General features: G+C 37.2%; 1 protein-coding gene across 5 annotated transcripts in view; it reads left to right on the top strand.

Moving 5' to 3' along the window:
• Positions 1-17,249, top strand: part of ZNF385D (zinc finger protein 385D) — a 418,148-nt gene that overhangs the window by 279,862 nt on the left and 121,037 nt on the right. For all 5 annotated transcript variants that reach the window (XM_071429336.1, XM_071429338.1, XM_071429335.1 and 2 more), the window contains one exon: positions 1,658-1,800. In XM_071429336.1, the coding sequence (XP_071285437.1) occupies positions 1,658-1,800 (143 nt within the window). The remainder of the gene's footprint in view (positions 1-1,657; positions 1,801-17,249) is intronic.

Raw genomic sequence — 17,249 nt, 5'->3', positions numbered from 1 at the left:
CCATGTCATGGGAATGTAACAATTGCCAAAGCAATGGCAATCAAATACTTGATAATTCTATGCTGCTTGTGCTCTACTTTTCTGTTGCCTATATCCTCAGCTGCAGCATTCAAAAACTTTTGATTTCTTATACACTTACATTGAGGTACAATGTAGAAACTACCCCAAAAATTATTCTTTAATAAGTTATTCTTATTCCTTAAGCAGTTATTCCTGGGATTAAAAACTATCATGAGATTACAATGACTCCTAATCCACTACCTTTAGTTTACTAGTAATTCTTAGTGAAACGCTTCACAGAGGAGTTGAAAGTTGGCAAAAAATACAGTCTTCAAAATTTGGCTCCAGCTGATTTTATATCTAGAAACACAACCTGGATGATCTTCTACAACTGGTTAATTAAGTCCTATGGTTTTAGCCCTCAATTAGATGTGTAACAGGACAAACCTTGTTAGCAGATTTGCTGGCCAAATATGGTGAGATGTCATATATCTTTCTGACTATATTTGCACTCTTAAAGGATGTATGCAACTTATCTAATAAAATGTCTGTATGTATGAGAGGGAAAAAAGAAGCAGATTTTTGATCTCTCCCTCTGTTGATCTGTCTGCCTGTGTCCCTGTTTAGTGAGTAGGGTAAAACTCCCCTTTCATTTTTTTTCAATGTTTCTTGGACTCTTACCAGCAGGTTTTTACAGTCTGTTGCCTGCCTCTCGGATTAGAAGAACACTGGCATATTTTAACAGTTTCCTAGGATCCAAATTGTCTTTAATTAACAGGGAATTGATGTTTTGGAGTGCAACCAATATAGGAGACACTGAAAGCAGAGAATGAACTTGGATCCTTCCAGCTTATAGCTGGCTGTGGCCAGGAGCAAACAAATAAGCAAAATAGGGTTCACTGCAAACAGGTAGTGCCTTGTTAGCATGCAAGAGCATTTCTTCATTTGCATTATGTTCCCACAGAGCTGGTGGTTAGCTGGGAGGAGCTTTCTGCTGCACAGAGTCTGAATCAGCTCCACCCCTTGCAAAGAGCAGAAAGTGTTCATCGGTACCTTCCCATAGACAGCATTTCAGTGGCTCCTGAAACTCTTATTTTTAGATTTGTGTTGATCAACTGTTGAGGCAGCAAGGTATGTTGTGTTTGTGAGGTTTAGGTTGAAGCGGACACCGTTGCCTCCATGAATGAGCATTTAATTAAAAAAACAGAAGTCTGCAAATTACATGACTTTTGCTGAGCTGAACAGCAAGTTGTTATTTATCTTTTTGAGTAATCTGCCTTTGTAGGGTTGAGCAACAGGGTAGGGATGAAGTGCTGAAATGATAAGAGAATGAAACTAGCTGAAGGTCTCAAGGGAAGTTAGACATATGCTGAACTATTGTTCCAGATTGTCCATGGAAATAAAATGGTTTATAAGGTAATTCTAATCACAATAGACTGAAACATGAAGCAAGCTCTGGCAAAGAATTACAACCAACTCAATCACTGAGTCAGCTGTGCTTTTTTTTCATTAATGCAGTAATTTTTGGACAAGTCAAAATATATTTGCTTGATGAAATATTTTTACTGTTGCTTTATGTGTGTGTGCGTGCTGGCTTTTGTCCCCTCTCACCAATCATATCACCTGCTGAATGCTTTCTGTCTCTTTGTACCTGCAGGTGGTACATGCCAGAGCCCTGCTCTTCCAGCCCTTGTGCGTCCTCCTGCACCACCCCTGCAGCCATCGCTGGATATTAAGCCGTTCCTCCCATTTCCTCTGGACACTGCTGCAGCAGTGAATCTCTTCCCCAACTTCAATGCAGTAAGTACTCTTCCAACAGTTACACTGAGCCACAGCTTCCGTGGAAGACTCAAGTGGGCACAGAGCAGGATTTTATGTACTCCATTACACCTGGAATATCCTCTCCCTTGCTGAGGGCCACATAGCTCTTTCAGACACGCTGATGGGCCATAAATTGAAGCCTACCTGGGTGTTAGTCAAAAGAAATGTAGAAGGAAAAAAGTTATATGATCCCAAGTGACATGCAATAAAGTTTCAGGAAGTATTCAGTCCCAGGGCTTGTGAATTTCCCACAGTAATTTAGGACGTGCAGAGCTTCACTAACTTACAGTTCACTGCAACTCTCAAAGAGGGAAAGTTTCAGAGCATTGGGATTCTACATCCCATCTCCAACACACTTCCTGAGAAATACTAAAAATTTACAGAGCCTCAAGAAGAAAACTCTGACAGGGCAAATAAAGTAAGAATGGGAACAATGTTAGCTGCTGTATGAGCTATTCAGTGGGAAACAATCCAGGGTATTTTTTCTCATGTCTTAGATTTAAACTAGGATAGATTTCTCCCTTTTTTCTTTTACTTAGTCATGCTATGTATGATTATAGAAATCCCATTCCTTCTTTATTATTTTAATTATTTTACTGACATATGTCATCAATGTTCCAATTTTCCTGTTTCAGACTGAGATAATTAATGCTCTAAAAAAAGGGTCTATGTAGGTTCTATGTTAGTTTTGACTTTATAGAATTATGCCCCTTTTCAATTCCTTTTTGATGCTGTTTTCCTTATTTACATATACCCTAGATACACAGAAAACCCTCTTAAGAACATGTGTGCTTGCCTGCTTTAAGAGACAGAGAAGGGGTGGAATTTTCCATTCTGAACCAATTCTAATTGACATGCAGAAATATTAATTAAAATAATTAAGAGTAGTAAAGGAACAAGTGCATTCTAGAAAATAAATTATAACAATCGATAGCAAATTTCTATATTTAAATGTTTATTTTTTTACCTTTCATAGATGTTCATTTTGCTTTAAAGTAATTAAAATAAGCTAATTGTCAAAACTGTTTATACAGTCTTGAATTCAAGAAATTCACAGCATAAACAGAGAAACTACAAGCTACCAGTTTTAAAAAGCACAGAAACAATATGTCAATGAACTACTCTTACAAGTAAACTTTAAATTTAAAAAGTCTGTTATTATGCCACAAGATTTTAAAATGTGCTGGGTTTAACCAAGGTACTGATAACCCATAATAAAATGGATACAACTTTAGACTTGTTTAGTGTGCATTAGATTTGAGATCTTTTAACCAGTTGTGCCTTGTGATCACTGTTTGTATTAACGCAATAAGCCAGCTGAATTTTTAAAAGGTATCTATTAGAATGCCTTGTATTTTTCTTCCTCAGGATTTTCCATAGTTCAGAGTCTTCAGATTGTTTTGCTAATTCTTTAATTATATAACTGAAATGGAATTTTAATGATGAATGTTAATAATTGCTAATCCCGTGCTGCTCTATAAATTTCCAGTTTCTTTCTTCATACACAAACTGCTTTACTACTATAATTATTTTGAGGGAGGGGTGGCTAAGTCATATTAATTTGGAAGTAAGAAAGTAAAAATAGACTCATATCAAAACCATGTTATTCCTGAACATTATCTTAGTAGCATATAATTTGGTAGGAGCACTGGTAAAGTGAGCCTAGTTTTCAGGAGTGAGACTTGAAGCCCTTTGTAACAGCACTCTGAAATCTGTTCCCATGCAAAATGCTGCTTCCTGTGATATGTGGCCATCTGCCAAGTCCACCTTTGGCAGATATGTCAGCCCTGAGTGTGAGGATGCTGTCATCAGAGCTGCTGTCACCTGCCTTGCTGCTCATAGTTTATGCCTTGCTAAGTGACCTTTGCCTTCTCATCATGTGTGCTGACATGCAGCGTCATCCTCCGTGTTCCCATTTTCTTTGTGAACAGCACATTATTGAATGCTGCTATGTTTAGCTCATATGCCAGGGATGGTTAGCAGCAACCTCCAAATGTATAGACTAGCTGAGTAGTTTTGCACAGTTCTAGAAATTCTCTCCAAGCCAAAAAAACTTTTAGGGACACATCAGCGTTAGACTTTAAACACAACTTCTGGCAGGGGCTTCAGTATGTGAATGTGAGGCAGAAAAAAAGTGTTTAATCAAAAAATTATCTTTGTAAATATGGCTCTTCATGATCAACTGTAGCTGTTGATGATGCTTTATCTTCGTAGACTTCACTGACAGTCCTATGCAGTGTCAGTAGAGAATCACTTATACTCTGTGGCTAAACCCAGCAAGTGGTCCATAACAGAACACTTGAACTGGATGTTCTCTCTTGTGTTATCAATAAATTAGCAGTTCCCTTCACTGAGACATCAGGGTCATAAATTGAGTCATAGGAAATGGACTTCTAAAGACCTCTTGACCCTCACAGGAACAATTGAGTTTGGCAGCATGTCTGGACTACTTCTCAAAAGGTTAGAGGGAAGTCCAGAATTTTGGCCACTTATTGGCCATTTTTCAGTAGCCTTCACTTGAAAACAGCATGACCAAGGGGAAACTTGAATAAAAGTTCAGACATAGTTCAGAGAAAATAAGTAGTCTCTCGCAATCCTAATTAACATGGAAGTTTGGTTGTGATGGACGTAGGCATCTGAGGTAATCAGCCTAAGCCTCTTCACAAAATATAATGGAGAAAAATCAGCAATTTCTCCAAGTTATGCATGGATAAAAATGCACAAAGGTAGCTTGCAATGCAAGCTATATGTATACTTTGGCATGGAGTGAAGTGAACCCTGAAAGTTCTCATTCATCTATTCAGACTGTAATGAGGGACTGGCTCAGCTGCATCTACATTTAGATGAATCCCACATTATGGGACAGGTCATAAGCTATTCACAGCTCATATATTAAATTCCACTCAGAAATCACATGATAGAAGAGCTGACATTGTATTGTATGTTTACATAGGAATGCTCCCATTTATTAAGCAGTTATGCTTCTAATTTTATCTAAAGACAATCTTCAGGGAATTTGAGGATTCAGATGAACTGGCTAGAAATACTAGGAGAGGTAGAACCAAATGTAGCTTACCAGTGGAGAAAGTCAGACATATACATAAGAACTAATAAAACCAAATACTAACCTTAACTATTCAGGTTATTTAGTATTATTTAAGTAGTATAAAATCTTAGTGAAGTGTATTTTATAATATTTTTCACTCTACTTTAGTTTATTACATATGAACGTTTTATTTGTTACGGATAACTTTGCTCTAAAACAAACTCAGTTTTTGCTGGCTGCCTCTGAAGAAAACATTCAGCACTGATTTCCACAAAGGCAAAAGCTTTCATTGAAGCTGAGACTAGAACAGGGAGTACATAAACCTTTATCAGTAATATCCCCAGACAGAGAGTAGAGGAAAAAAAAAAAACTGAGTAACCTGAGAAAAGTTAGAAAGATAATGTTTGAACCTTTGAACCATTCCCTTTCAGGAGGAACATTTTCTATTTATAGGAGAAAGCGTAAAGCAAACATAGCAATTAACAATCTGGTTAGCTGAACATTTGTAGGTACTATGCTCTTAATTGTGAAGCAAATGGGTACCCTCAAGTCACATGTAAAAGGAAATTGTAACAACACAGCTGTTTAAGCTGAAAACAGCCCACTGGAAAAGACCCTGAAGAATCCCAGGTTCACTGCAAGTTTATCTGATCTGAAAAGATGAATCAACCGGATAGGATTTAAATGGCTAAATTTTATTTAATGGGAGAAACTATGGTTATAAATAATGTTTATCTAGCTTTTAAAATACGATTTGAAAATTTTCAGAGAAATGGAAAAATAATTAAATTCCTCTGAAAATAGTTTAAGATAATTTAGAAAACATTTGTTATGTTTCTGCATTTTCATCTGCAGAGGGGGAAGCTGCAAGTCTGCATGCATTTAAGAATTAGTTCTTGGAGATGCAAAGCTTTAACAGTTGGACTGAGCATGTATGGGTCTTTGCATGTGAATGTGCCTATTCTGTTCATGAGTTTGTTGCAGAGAAATTTCGCAAAGCATCAAAGTCTAGAAGTTAATTAACTTGTAGAAAAATATTGATGGGTCTCTGGTTTAAGAGGAGATGCTTAGTTTTGCAAGATATCAGCATCAGCTCTAAGCTGATGGGCCCTATGACAGAAAAAAAATCTTTTGAAGACTTCTTGGCAGTCTGCAAATCACAGCTTCATCAGAAGTTGGGTTTTGCCTGTTTCCAAAGCTCTCAGAATTATATACTTCAGTCTCTTGAACAAGAGACAGAATTTAAAGTTTAGAAATGCAGGACATTTGCCATTACAAGGTAGAACATTGGACCGTGCATTGCACTCCTTGTTTGTTTATTCTTTGAAGGATATGCTGACCATCTTTCTGAAAAAATTCTAAAAAAATATTTTATCACACTTTGTAGTATGAGCATAATCTGTAAAGGAAGAGGTAGACAGTGTAGAAGATCTGAATAAATGCTTGAAAACAGAAAGAGTGATGTTGCTTGAAAAGCTTGATCCCTAACTCCAAATTAAAGCCTTGTTGCTAATAGACAATTTTCCAAATAAGCATGCTTTGGAAAGAAACATCACTACAGTTTTGACTAGAAAAGTACGACTTCAAAGAGCAGTGGCAATGTCAGAGTTGTACTAAACATGGATGAAAAATGAGCTGTTACCCTACAGACATGTTTCTCATATCCATCTGTAGTAATCCTTGTTTAGTTCCCTGATTTTCCTGTTTGCTTGTTCTATGCCATCAATAATAATAATAATAATAATAATAGCTTCCTATTTCACCTTCCCCTGGTTATGGGAAAGGAGGAGGAGGAGTTAACAGTGCCCCTGCCCGTAGGATGGGGCTCCAGTGGTAACTTGGGTTAGAGTGCAAATGTGGTGCTCCTTGCTTCCTGAGAACCACCCTGTGCAACAGCCCAGCAGCTTCCAGGGCAGCACAAAGGCTGCACTCTCTTTTTATAGAGGTGAACCTTGTGTTTGTAGGTATAGTCTTCTCCTATTGTGGCCAGACAGTTGATAGAAATGGACAGTGCAGAAAACCTGCTTGCTGAGAAGTATTTCCAGGAAGGGTTATGCCAGGAAATGCAGAGAAAACCTGTCAGAAAGCTGTCAGAAGAGATTTAAAAAATCTTTTCCTTAGGCTCTTGTCCTGGGTAGTTATTGTATCTAGAAGAGAGATATGTGCTGCAGTAATGATGTGCCAATTTTCTAGATGTTATGGATAAGAAGTAATGTTTTGAATAGTGAAGATTGGAGGAGGACTCTGAAATACATGTTGGTTTTTTTAAACATTATCGGCCTGAAATTTACAAAATAAAGTCAAATCTTTTGTATGCCACTACACAATGGTTTTGTTTTATGCTTTCTGACTTAATTGAGCAGAGTAGCATAACGAGACTATTTTTCCTCATATAAAATCCTTTCAAGTTCAGTAGTGATGACATGCTGTCAGAATGCTTTGTTTCCAGAAGAGGATAATCAGGCAACAACACAATGGCCTAAGTCTGATGTGAATCAAAATGGAATATTGCCTATATAGAAGAACTTGGCAGTAAAAATATAGTTTGTGCTGATTTTTAATGTTATTTCCATGAGAAGGTCCTTTATCAGGTGGAGAACTATAGTGCACCAAATTTTTCATTTGTCAGACAGAGGGGATTATTGCTTCTGGGGTCAATCTTTGAGTAACTGCTCATTTACAGGTACCTAGAAACAGAGGGTTTGACTTTTCCATTTCCTTACATAGCACTGCAGTTGAACTGTAAGATAGCTATACTCTTCTTTACAATCTATATCTTTATTGTTGTTTAGCTGAATGTTATTGCAAATAGGGAACAATAGAAAAATAATGGCCGAGTTCAGAAATTCTTTAGTATAATAACATTTTCATTGCTGCCCAGAATGCTTAATTAAATCTGCAGGAGAAGTACAGGAATTAGGAAAAGAGTAAACACAAGAAAATCCTGGCAATTCAGATGCTTTATTTGGTGCTTGCAAAACAAGAATGAATCAACATCAGTATGAAATATTCAGTCATTTGAAGTGGCCAGATTTATTTCCCATACACTTAAATCCTTAAGCTACACCCTGGGTTCTGTTTGAAATACCAGTAAAACACTGATTTCCTGATGCAGAGGAAAGATTTACAGCTCAGGAGACATCATGAAAATAAGCTTTTTGTCTTTTTCCAGTTTTAAGTCCGATTAGGCTGGATTGAGATCTCTAGGCATACTCTGCTTGTTTTTATAGATCATCTATGCTCCGTGTCATGCACAGGAAGGAGAGTTTATATTTTGACTTGGTACAAATGAGTGTTCCTGAAATGTTGTCACCTGTGACTGCATGGATGTTATTTCTGTTTGTAGTGTCTCCAATCCCTAGGACCTGTCTCCAGAGTCATTGCTGTTATGTTCTTTGGACTTGATGCTCTGTTAAGGCACATCTAACTTTAGTCCCTTTGCAACCTCCTTTAAATGTTTCTTCCCTCAAAAAATTTGCAACTTGTACTTGGGCCCTCTGCAAGTTTAAACCCAGACAACAACAAAATTTTTCTTATCTTTCTCTTAGAATTATGTCATGTTGTAGCAGTGCTCCTGGTCTGTGTTTTGAATTGCTTTCATTGGGCCTATGAGAAGCTCTTGAAGTCCGAGGCCAGAAGTTCATGCACCAGAGTCAAAGCCATCCCTGGTAGCAGGACAGACTGGGGACTCCAAGGATTGAGTGGAGAAGGACTTTGGGGTATTGATGCATGAAAAAATGATCATGACCTGGCAACTTGCACTTGCAGCCCAGAAAGACAATTTTAGCTGGGGGGGCTACATCAAAAGCAGTGTGGCCAAGGGAGGTTATTCTTCTCCTCTATTCTACTCTCATACAACCCCACCTGGAGTACAGCACCTTGCTGCCAATGAAAGACAGCAACATATTAAAGCAGGTTATGAGGAGAGTCAGGAAAATTGTCAGGGCAGTGGAACACCTCTCCTACGAGGAAAGACTTGAGAGAATTGGGGTTGTTCAGCCTGGAGAAGAAAAAGCTCTGGGGGCGACCTTATTTTGGCCCAGCAGTACTTAAAGGCACTTAGAAGAAACATGGGGAGAGAGTTTTTACTGGAGCCTGTAGTGATAGGACAAGGGGGAATGTTTTCAAAAAGAAGGAGGGTAGCTTTGCAATGGCAGAAATTGTTTGCTGTGGGAGTGGTGACGCATTGGAACAATTTGTCCAGAGAAGTTCACAGAATCATATGATAATAGAATTAATTGGGCTGGAAGGAAACCTTGAAGATCATCTAGTTCTCACCTTCCTGCTGTGGGTAGGGACACCTTCAACTAGATCACGTTGCTCAGAGCCTCATCAAACTTGGCCTTGAGTAACTCCCATGATGCAACCTGTTCAATTGCCTCACCACCCTTACAGTAAATAATTTTTCCTTAATATCAAATCTAAACCTATTCTCTTTCCTTTTGAGCCCATTTCTCCCTGTCCTGTCACTATATGCTCTTGTAAATAGTCTTGTCTGATCTTTCCTGTAAGTTCCCTTCAAGTACTGGAAGGCCACAATCAGGTCACCCTGAAGTCTTCTCTTTTCCAGGTTGAATAATCCTGATTCTTTCAGCCTTTCCTCTCAGGAGAGATGCTCCATCTCTCTGATCAACTTGGTGTCCCTCCTCTAGACTCACTCAAAGAGATCCTTCCTGTGCTGGGAGCGCAGAGCTGGATGCAGTGTCCAGGTGGGGCCTCACCAGAGCAGAGCAGAGGGGCAGAATCCCTCCCTGGCCCTGCTGCCCATGCTGCTTGGATGCAGCCCAGGAAGGACTGGCTTTTTGGGCTTTGAGCTACCACTGCTGGGCTGTGTCCAGCTTCTTGTCAACCATCACCCACAGGCCCTTGTCAACACTGCTGCTCTCAATCTCTTCATCTGTAGCCTGTGCTGATATCAGGGTTTGCCCTGACCCAGCTACAGCACTTTGTTCTTGGTCTTACTAAACCTCATGAGATTCCCACAGGCCCACTTCTCCAGCCTGTCTAGGTCCATCTGGATGGCATTCTGTCCTTCAGGTATGTCAACAGCACCACTCAGCTTGGTGTCATCTGCCAGCTTGCTGAGGGTGCACTCAATCCCTCTGTTGATGCTCTTAATGAAAATCTTAAAAGATATTAAGTTCTATTATATTAAATTAAGGTATTATGAAAAATATGAATTTACCCCATCACTGAAATTGTTCAAGGTCAGGTTCAGTGGGACTTAACCTGATTGGTGAAGGATGTCCTCACCAAGGGCAGGGAATTAGACCTGACAATCTTTACAGATTCCTTTCAACACAACCCATTCTGTCTCTGATTTGCCACCACTTATTTGAGCAATTTTAGGATTATGTTCCAATTAGGGAATCTGCAGTCTCCTATGCTTATGATGAGCAGCTGTCACCTCCCATTGCATAGAATACAGTAGCCTTGAGACCTGCAAGGATTTTGTTGAGTACAAATGGGTAGATGCCATAAAAATATCAATTAAAAAGTTTTATTTTTATTTAAGTTAAATTTGAATCAAGGGTGCTCTGACCTTCCATGATTGCTTTCTGAAGAAATTCAGGTTTCTAGGGTGTGTGTTCTCCTGGGAAGCAAATCTTAAGGTTATCTTAAGATAGCCTGTGTTTTTGTCATTTCACTTTACTGAACATTATTATACTTATCCTTGAATTCATTTCTGTAACTGTAATGTCAATGCAAATAAAATACCCATTTCCTGGTTGCTGTCCAACTTTTGGGGTATAATGTGTGTCTTTGGTTAATCTGCTTTGATTTATCTGGAAGATTTATTTTGTGTAAACATGTGTGAAACAGCACTGCCTGTGTCTGGCCTTCTGCACCTATCATCTCTCTCTCTCTTCAGTTCCATGGCCTCATTCAAGGTCCTTATGGGTACCTCAGTGCTGGTGGTCATTTGGCCACCTGCAGATTGTATATACTTTTTGGGTGCAGGTAAGATGTTTCTCTCTGTGGAAGCTGAGCTTATCGTACATGCGCTTTCATCCTCTGTTTGATAGCTCACAGGTTTTTTCAGGATTTCTCATGCAGTGTATCACTCTCCAGTGACTCAGCACCTTGTCTCTGAGGAAGAGATGTTTGTGCTGCTCCTCCTTGTCACATGAGAATGGGTGAACTTCTAACTATTCTAACAATTCTCTTCCAATTCTCATGTTCATAATTCAACAGGTCTGAGCCGCAAACACCCAGCTTGTACAAGCTCATAACTCTGCTATTGTATAAATGGCCACACAGTAGGCCGTGGAGTATAAACTTGAAGACATTTTTGTAAGCAGTGTTGCAGGCTGAAGTGATCTCTGGGAAAAGGACTACACGTCTAAAAATTACATACTATACACTTTGTTTTCAGTGTATTTTTAAAATTTACTTAAGTGGTTTCTTGTTCCTAAGGCAATAAACAGGATCTAAATACCTCACATTCTTGTTTGCTTAGCTGGTGATTAGGAAGAGCAAAAGAATAGACTTTGAGTCATCTTGTCCTGCCTTACACATTTGCTGGAGGGCACTGAACTGTGAGCCAACCTACTGTTGGGAAGTCATAGTACCCAAGGCAAAGGCAACTGCACAGCCTTTTATGGGGACCGAGGGTCCCTCAGGATTTTGCTTTGAATGCAAAGCATTTTCATAAATGAAATTAAATGAAGTACTCTTCAGATTTATCAAGTCTTGATGAGTGAAATTACTTAAAACTAAATTTTATAACACATTTTTTAAAACATTTTAAATAGTGTTTTAATTGGTTGATGTTTACACCCTTTGCCTTAATAGCACTCAGATGAAAAAGATCAATGATTATTTTATTCTGCAAAGACTATAAAAATTTAATGGTTCGCATAATAAGTATAACTCATAAAATCTACAGCTTAAATATGGATGGTTATTAACCTGTTTTTAAAAAGCTGCAATTAAAGTGAAAAGGAATTACTTAAAGCAATGATTTTATTACTGTAGTCTGAGGATGAAAAAAGTGATAAAATTCTAAAATCACTGTTATTTCTGTTGATGAGACAGACATTTGGAAAGATTTAAAGTAAGGCATGAATTTTTTCTAACCCTAGGTACATTTGTGTTTCTAACATAGATGAATAACTATTTGCAGATTATTTTTTTTTTAACAACCTGCAATTTTTTCTTAGGAATTTCAAAGATATCTTCAAAAAAGCATGAGTTTACATGACAGGTAATTTCACAAGAGTAAATGCATTCCTAAGCACAGTTACTTCATTAATTGTTTATTCATAGCATGCAGTAACAGTGTTTCTACTATTCAAGAATGTGCCTTAAAACTCATGCACACTTTTATCCTTTATGATAATGGAAAATTTGGGACTCTTTTCTACTCTTTTTACTCACAGTAGTTGGCTGGTAAATGGCACATGCTGAAGAACTCATTTATCTGAAGTCTTTGCATGTTGCACTCTGCATTGAAATATTTTTCTAATGTCCATGTCCTGTCTAATTTATTTTATTCTAATATTTTTTGATAAGGGAAGAAAATCCCCAAGGGTCATATGTTGGACTTGTACGGTAAAATTGGATACAGAATTCCAGATTCTCATGCAACTACTGTTTTTCCTGGCATCTCTCCTTTTGGCTCTAGTGAATGCTTAAAGTAATCCTATGTTAATATTCATATAGATTAAATTAGTAATCAAATTAATTAAAGAGTGTACAAAACCTTGTTATTTCCCAGGAAATCCGTGTTTCTCTTTTAAATGCATTGGTTTACATAAAGCAGATGAGTATCAAATTCTTACTATTTTAGAGAATACAAAGCAGAGTTTTTCTATCAAACATAGTTTTTTTCCAGAATTAAATGTTTTGTGATTTCACAGGTAAAAAATTTTAGACAGCACATTACATTTGCACATTTTTATAAGAAACTATAAGAAAAAATTTAAATTGATTGTGTAGTTTCCTCACACAATAAAAACAATTATGTTTAGAACTAAATGTAAAAGCTGTCATAATGACTCACAAAAGAAGACTAAAGCATCTACAAGTAGAAGGAAAATGCCAGATAAAACAATACATTTCTATAGGAAAGAGACATTCTTAATTACAGTTAGAGATGATGTAAGACCTGCTGCAAAGCTGTCTGGGAGAAGTTTCTTTCAGTAATTTGTTACTGTGAAACTGCCAGGATGTTTAAATGCAAGAGAGACCAATTCTAATGAATTGAGACCATGGAAAGAAATCCTGAAGTTGAACATAATAGGCCTGTGAAAGGAATACTGAAAGAAAATTTTAGAACATTTGTCAAGAAAATAGAAAAAGGTGTAAATCTGAAGCCTTTACTTCTTTTATTCAGGTCCAGTTTTCATTAAACTTATCTGTAGCCCACCATGCCCATGCTTTGTTAAATATTAAAATGCCAGGACTAAGGCAAGCATTATATGTGCCTGCTCTGACAAGTTACAGAAGACCAGAAGAGCTGAGAACACAAGTAGCAGTGGTTGCCAGACTGTGTCTTTGGTAAGGTATATTTTAGGAAGTTCTTGAGCCAAATGTGTTGTCTTGGCATGTGCTAGCCCCCCATGAGGTAACATACCTAACTGAATGGAATCAGCAGGAGAATTTGCATATTTTAACTACGAATGTGGTAATTTGAGTTTTCTCGTTCCCTTTCCCAGACAGAGCCTAATCTATCCAGGCAGAGGTACACAAGAAAATTTCTTTGGGTAACCTAAGTAGTAGAAGAGATGAGAACATATGAACTTTGACTTGCTATAAACAGTAGAAGTCTAAGTACTATTTTTAAGGCGCTATATTTGTGCGAGCTGGAAGTAGATTAAGAAAAAAAATGTACGTCACCTTACTCATATTTTTGTGTTTGTAATGGACTGATTTGCTAATGGATCTAACCCATTACATTATTGGTATTGCTAGGACACAGATGACCAAGATAAATCACAGGGGTGATGCCTGAGTTAATTATAGCAGTGCCCTCCCAAATGGCACTATCAGCTCTGGGAGGCAGCAAAAGCTATTGTTGGCCTTAGGAAGTAACATGAGAGAGTGGTGCCTGGGAGAGGAGAGGCAGTGAGGAGACTGCCGTTTCCAAAGGATTGGAAAATACTGGCTCTGTGGTGTTTGGCAAGGAAGAGAGGTGTGAAGACTAGCTGAAGATTTTCAAGAAAAGAGAAGTATCTCAGCACAGGTATTTGAAAGATGCATTTGCTTAGCGTACACGCCCTGCCATAAAAGTAATGGTGGAAACCCTACAAAGTGAGTTAAAATACCCAATTTCCACTTAGAGTCCTTCTGTCCTTGTTCCTGGCAGGAACAAGTCTTTTCCTTTTTAGCTTCAAGCTTTTCCTAGGAATTTATTATCTCCTGAAAGTTTTTGAGGCAAGTTTGTTATCTCTAAATCTCTATTTTTGTTTTAGGGATGCTATTTGAAACTTAATTTTTTTTTCTTCTAAATTTGAATGAAAAGAAAGAAATTACCTTGGTACTTACTGAAAATATGTCTGAAACCATATAATTAGAAAGAGTCTATGTATCTGAAATCAGAGAAAACCCCTGTTTAAGAACAAACCCTTAGATAGTCTAAAATATCAGAGCAGCACAGCTGTTCACTCTCTGTTCTTCAGTAAGGATTCCCTGATAAAGAGGGATTTTTCATAAATTTCTGTGCGTAGAGAGGACAGCATATATTTTGGGTCTGAACTCCCTTCATTTCCCATTAAAATAATTAATAAAGGTAAATTCTTCTTCAGCAAGTACTGTGTGTTCAAGTCTCCTATTTAATGTAATAAAGATAACATCTTCTATTCTCTTCAAACTGAGTTTCTAGAACCTGAAGAAATGTCTGTTTCAGATTACACTGAATTGCAAAAAACTATGGATCTGAATATTAGCTTGTGTTTTCTTTCATTTGGTAGAACCCCAATGTTCCCCATTCAGTTGATTGGGAAAAGTTTTATTGCATTTAGAATTATCTCGTTTAGCTGTTTCTTCAGAAACCACTTCAACTTTTAAAAGAGCTTTTAAACCACTTTTAAAAAGAGCTTCCATTTTGTTATTTTAAGAAGCTGCTGTAGTATAGCACATAAATTGATGCAGACCTTGAGGGTAAAGGGTTCTCTCTGCGAGATCTAAATTTAGTGTCCCTTGAACAGATCAGGTGAAAGTACAAAAACCAAATTTCTGTGGTTAATGGCATTTGTATTAATAGAAGGAAATAATTAGCTTTTAATATAAACAACCAAGGAATTGTGAATTTTAGTAAAATTAAAACTTTGTTTTAGTTCAACGAGAAAAAGGCAGAACAACCAACTCAATAGTCAAAAACACAGAACATACAATGTGTAAAATGTGTTAGGATTCTCATCCTTACTTACTCATTTGGTGATTTGTTTAATATCTCTCCTTAATACTAGTTTGACTAGTATTGAATGAATATTTTATGTTTCTTAAAAAATAATTTCTGCAGACCAAATCACAGCAGAAGGAAGGCTGTGAAGACCAACTTCGAGTTCAGTATTTAAACATCTAAAACATTTGTCAAGTTCTTCAGTAAGACACAAAATTAATCAGCAGAGCAAAAAGCCACCTAATACTGTAATAATGTATTATTTAGCCTATAGCTTCTCTTAAATAAGAGGAGGATTAATGAACATCTGCTTTGATCTTTAGCTGTCATTGACAACATTTAAGTCTTTAACCTACACAGGGTTTTAAGATGATTATATAATCAGCAGATTTATTTAAATTTTTTTTAGGTGGCTACAGCTGGTGATAAGTGTGCATTTTATCAGGCTTTCAAGGACTTATTGTCTTGCTAGGCTCTTGTCATGTAATAGTATAAAGAAATATCTTGGTTTCCATTATTTGTTCCTGGTCATTCAAAGCATAGAATAAGAGACAAACACCAAGTCTTAGACAAAGTTTTGTTGAGGAAGAACAATCTGGCTGATGGGGATGGTTCTTAAAGGGATTGGCCATTTTATTGAATAAAAGTTGCCGAACTTACGGATAGCAGTAGTCAGGTTTTTGAACTTGAAGAAATTCTCTGTGATAACAGGAGCTTGTGGAGACTTAGTGTGAGCTTGGAAATTAATTTGAATGTTGTTTGTAGCCAGCTCCAACTCTAGATGATAAGATAGCCATACATTGTTTTTCTTTCTTCTCCTCATGTTTTCTGAGCCTGAAGTAGCCTCTTTGATGTATTTCTTCATCAAGCCAGCAATACTGAAACATGTAGAACAAAAGAAAATCTGTTCAAGTTAGTCTAATGAGTTTCAACCTAAAGGTTCAAGTTGACACTATAGTCTTTTAAAACACATCCTTAGGCCTTGTTTTATTTAATCTCATTTATCAGTCATTAATTTTGCACAACAGATGTCAACCTTGAGTAACTTAAATTTGGCTTTACATGTATCTTTTATCTTACAATGTAATTACTATCAGTCCCTGGTTTACAGATTACTGAGAAGGTCTGTGACTATTGGTCATTTTTTAAATTTTCAGTTGATTCCCTCATCTGGAGCAAGCTCAGAAAATGTCTGCACTCTTTGGTGTGAGCAACCTAAGCAGGCTGGCAGAGATCATAACTTCAGCAAAATGCTTCTTGACTGGTTCTGCAGATTGTTCCTCCCCATTAACTGATGACAATTCCTAGGGCCTGGTTAAGCTTTTTCTTACTTTAGGAAAGTAATTTCTCCCTTTTAGTGCTCTGATTTACTTTCCATTTCTCTAACAGGGAGTGATAGTGCATTCATGCCCTTAAGGCTCTGTTTTCATGCTCTGGTTGTGTTTTGAAAACAAGGCAAATATTCACAGAAGGCTTGGAAAACAAAATGTGCCTGAAGAGTCTGAAAAGTGAAAAAGGTTTACAGATATGTACCATATAAAAGTTTTTAGGCTTCTATCCTATGTAGATATGAGTTATTACTCCCTTATGTTTTCCCCCTAAATGCTACAAAATGTTTATTAGTATTGGGTAGTCAGGGTTTGACAGTGATGACTGCTTGATACCATCACTTAATTTTTGTTTTCATGTGAACACCTATCACAGCTATGCTTAAGGTGAAATTAGTGCTTTAATGCCTAAAGGCATTTTTTTCATTGCCCTATCCAGATTAAAGAAAAAATAAAGTTAGAGTTAAATCCCATTTTTGTTGTTTTATCTGCTACACAGCCTCACAGATCCATCTCTGGGTAAACACATGAAAATAATTCATTCAAGTAAGCATTTTTAGGTTTTTAAGAAGTTTGTGTGGAATTGATTTACTAAAGAAATCTACTGATCTTTCTAAATATTGAATAGTTCTCCTTCCCAACAGTTTTTGCCTCTATTACAATGTTTTCCCTGGAAGTATGTGACTCTAACTACTAAGATTTTCTTCAC

The sequence above is a fragment of the Agelaius tricolor genome, unplaced genomic scaffold (assembly GCF_023055355.1).
Source record: "Agelaius tricolor isolate 1412-34295 unplaced genomic scaffold, bAgeTri1.0.p SCAF_6, whole genome shotgun sequence".
NCBI classification, from domain to species: domain Eukaryota; kingdom Metazoa; phylum Chordata; class Aves; order Passeriformes; family Icteridae; genus Agelaius; species Agelaius tricolor.
This window is presented reverse-complemented; position numbering and strand designations above follow the sequence as displayed.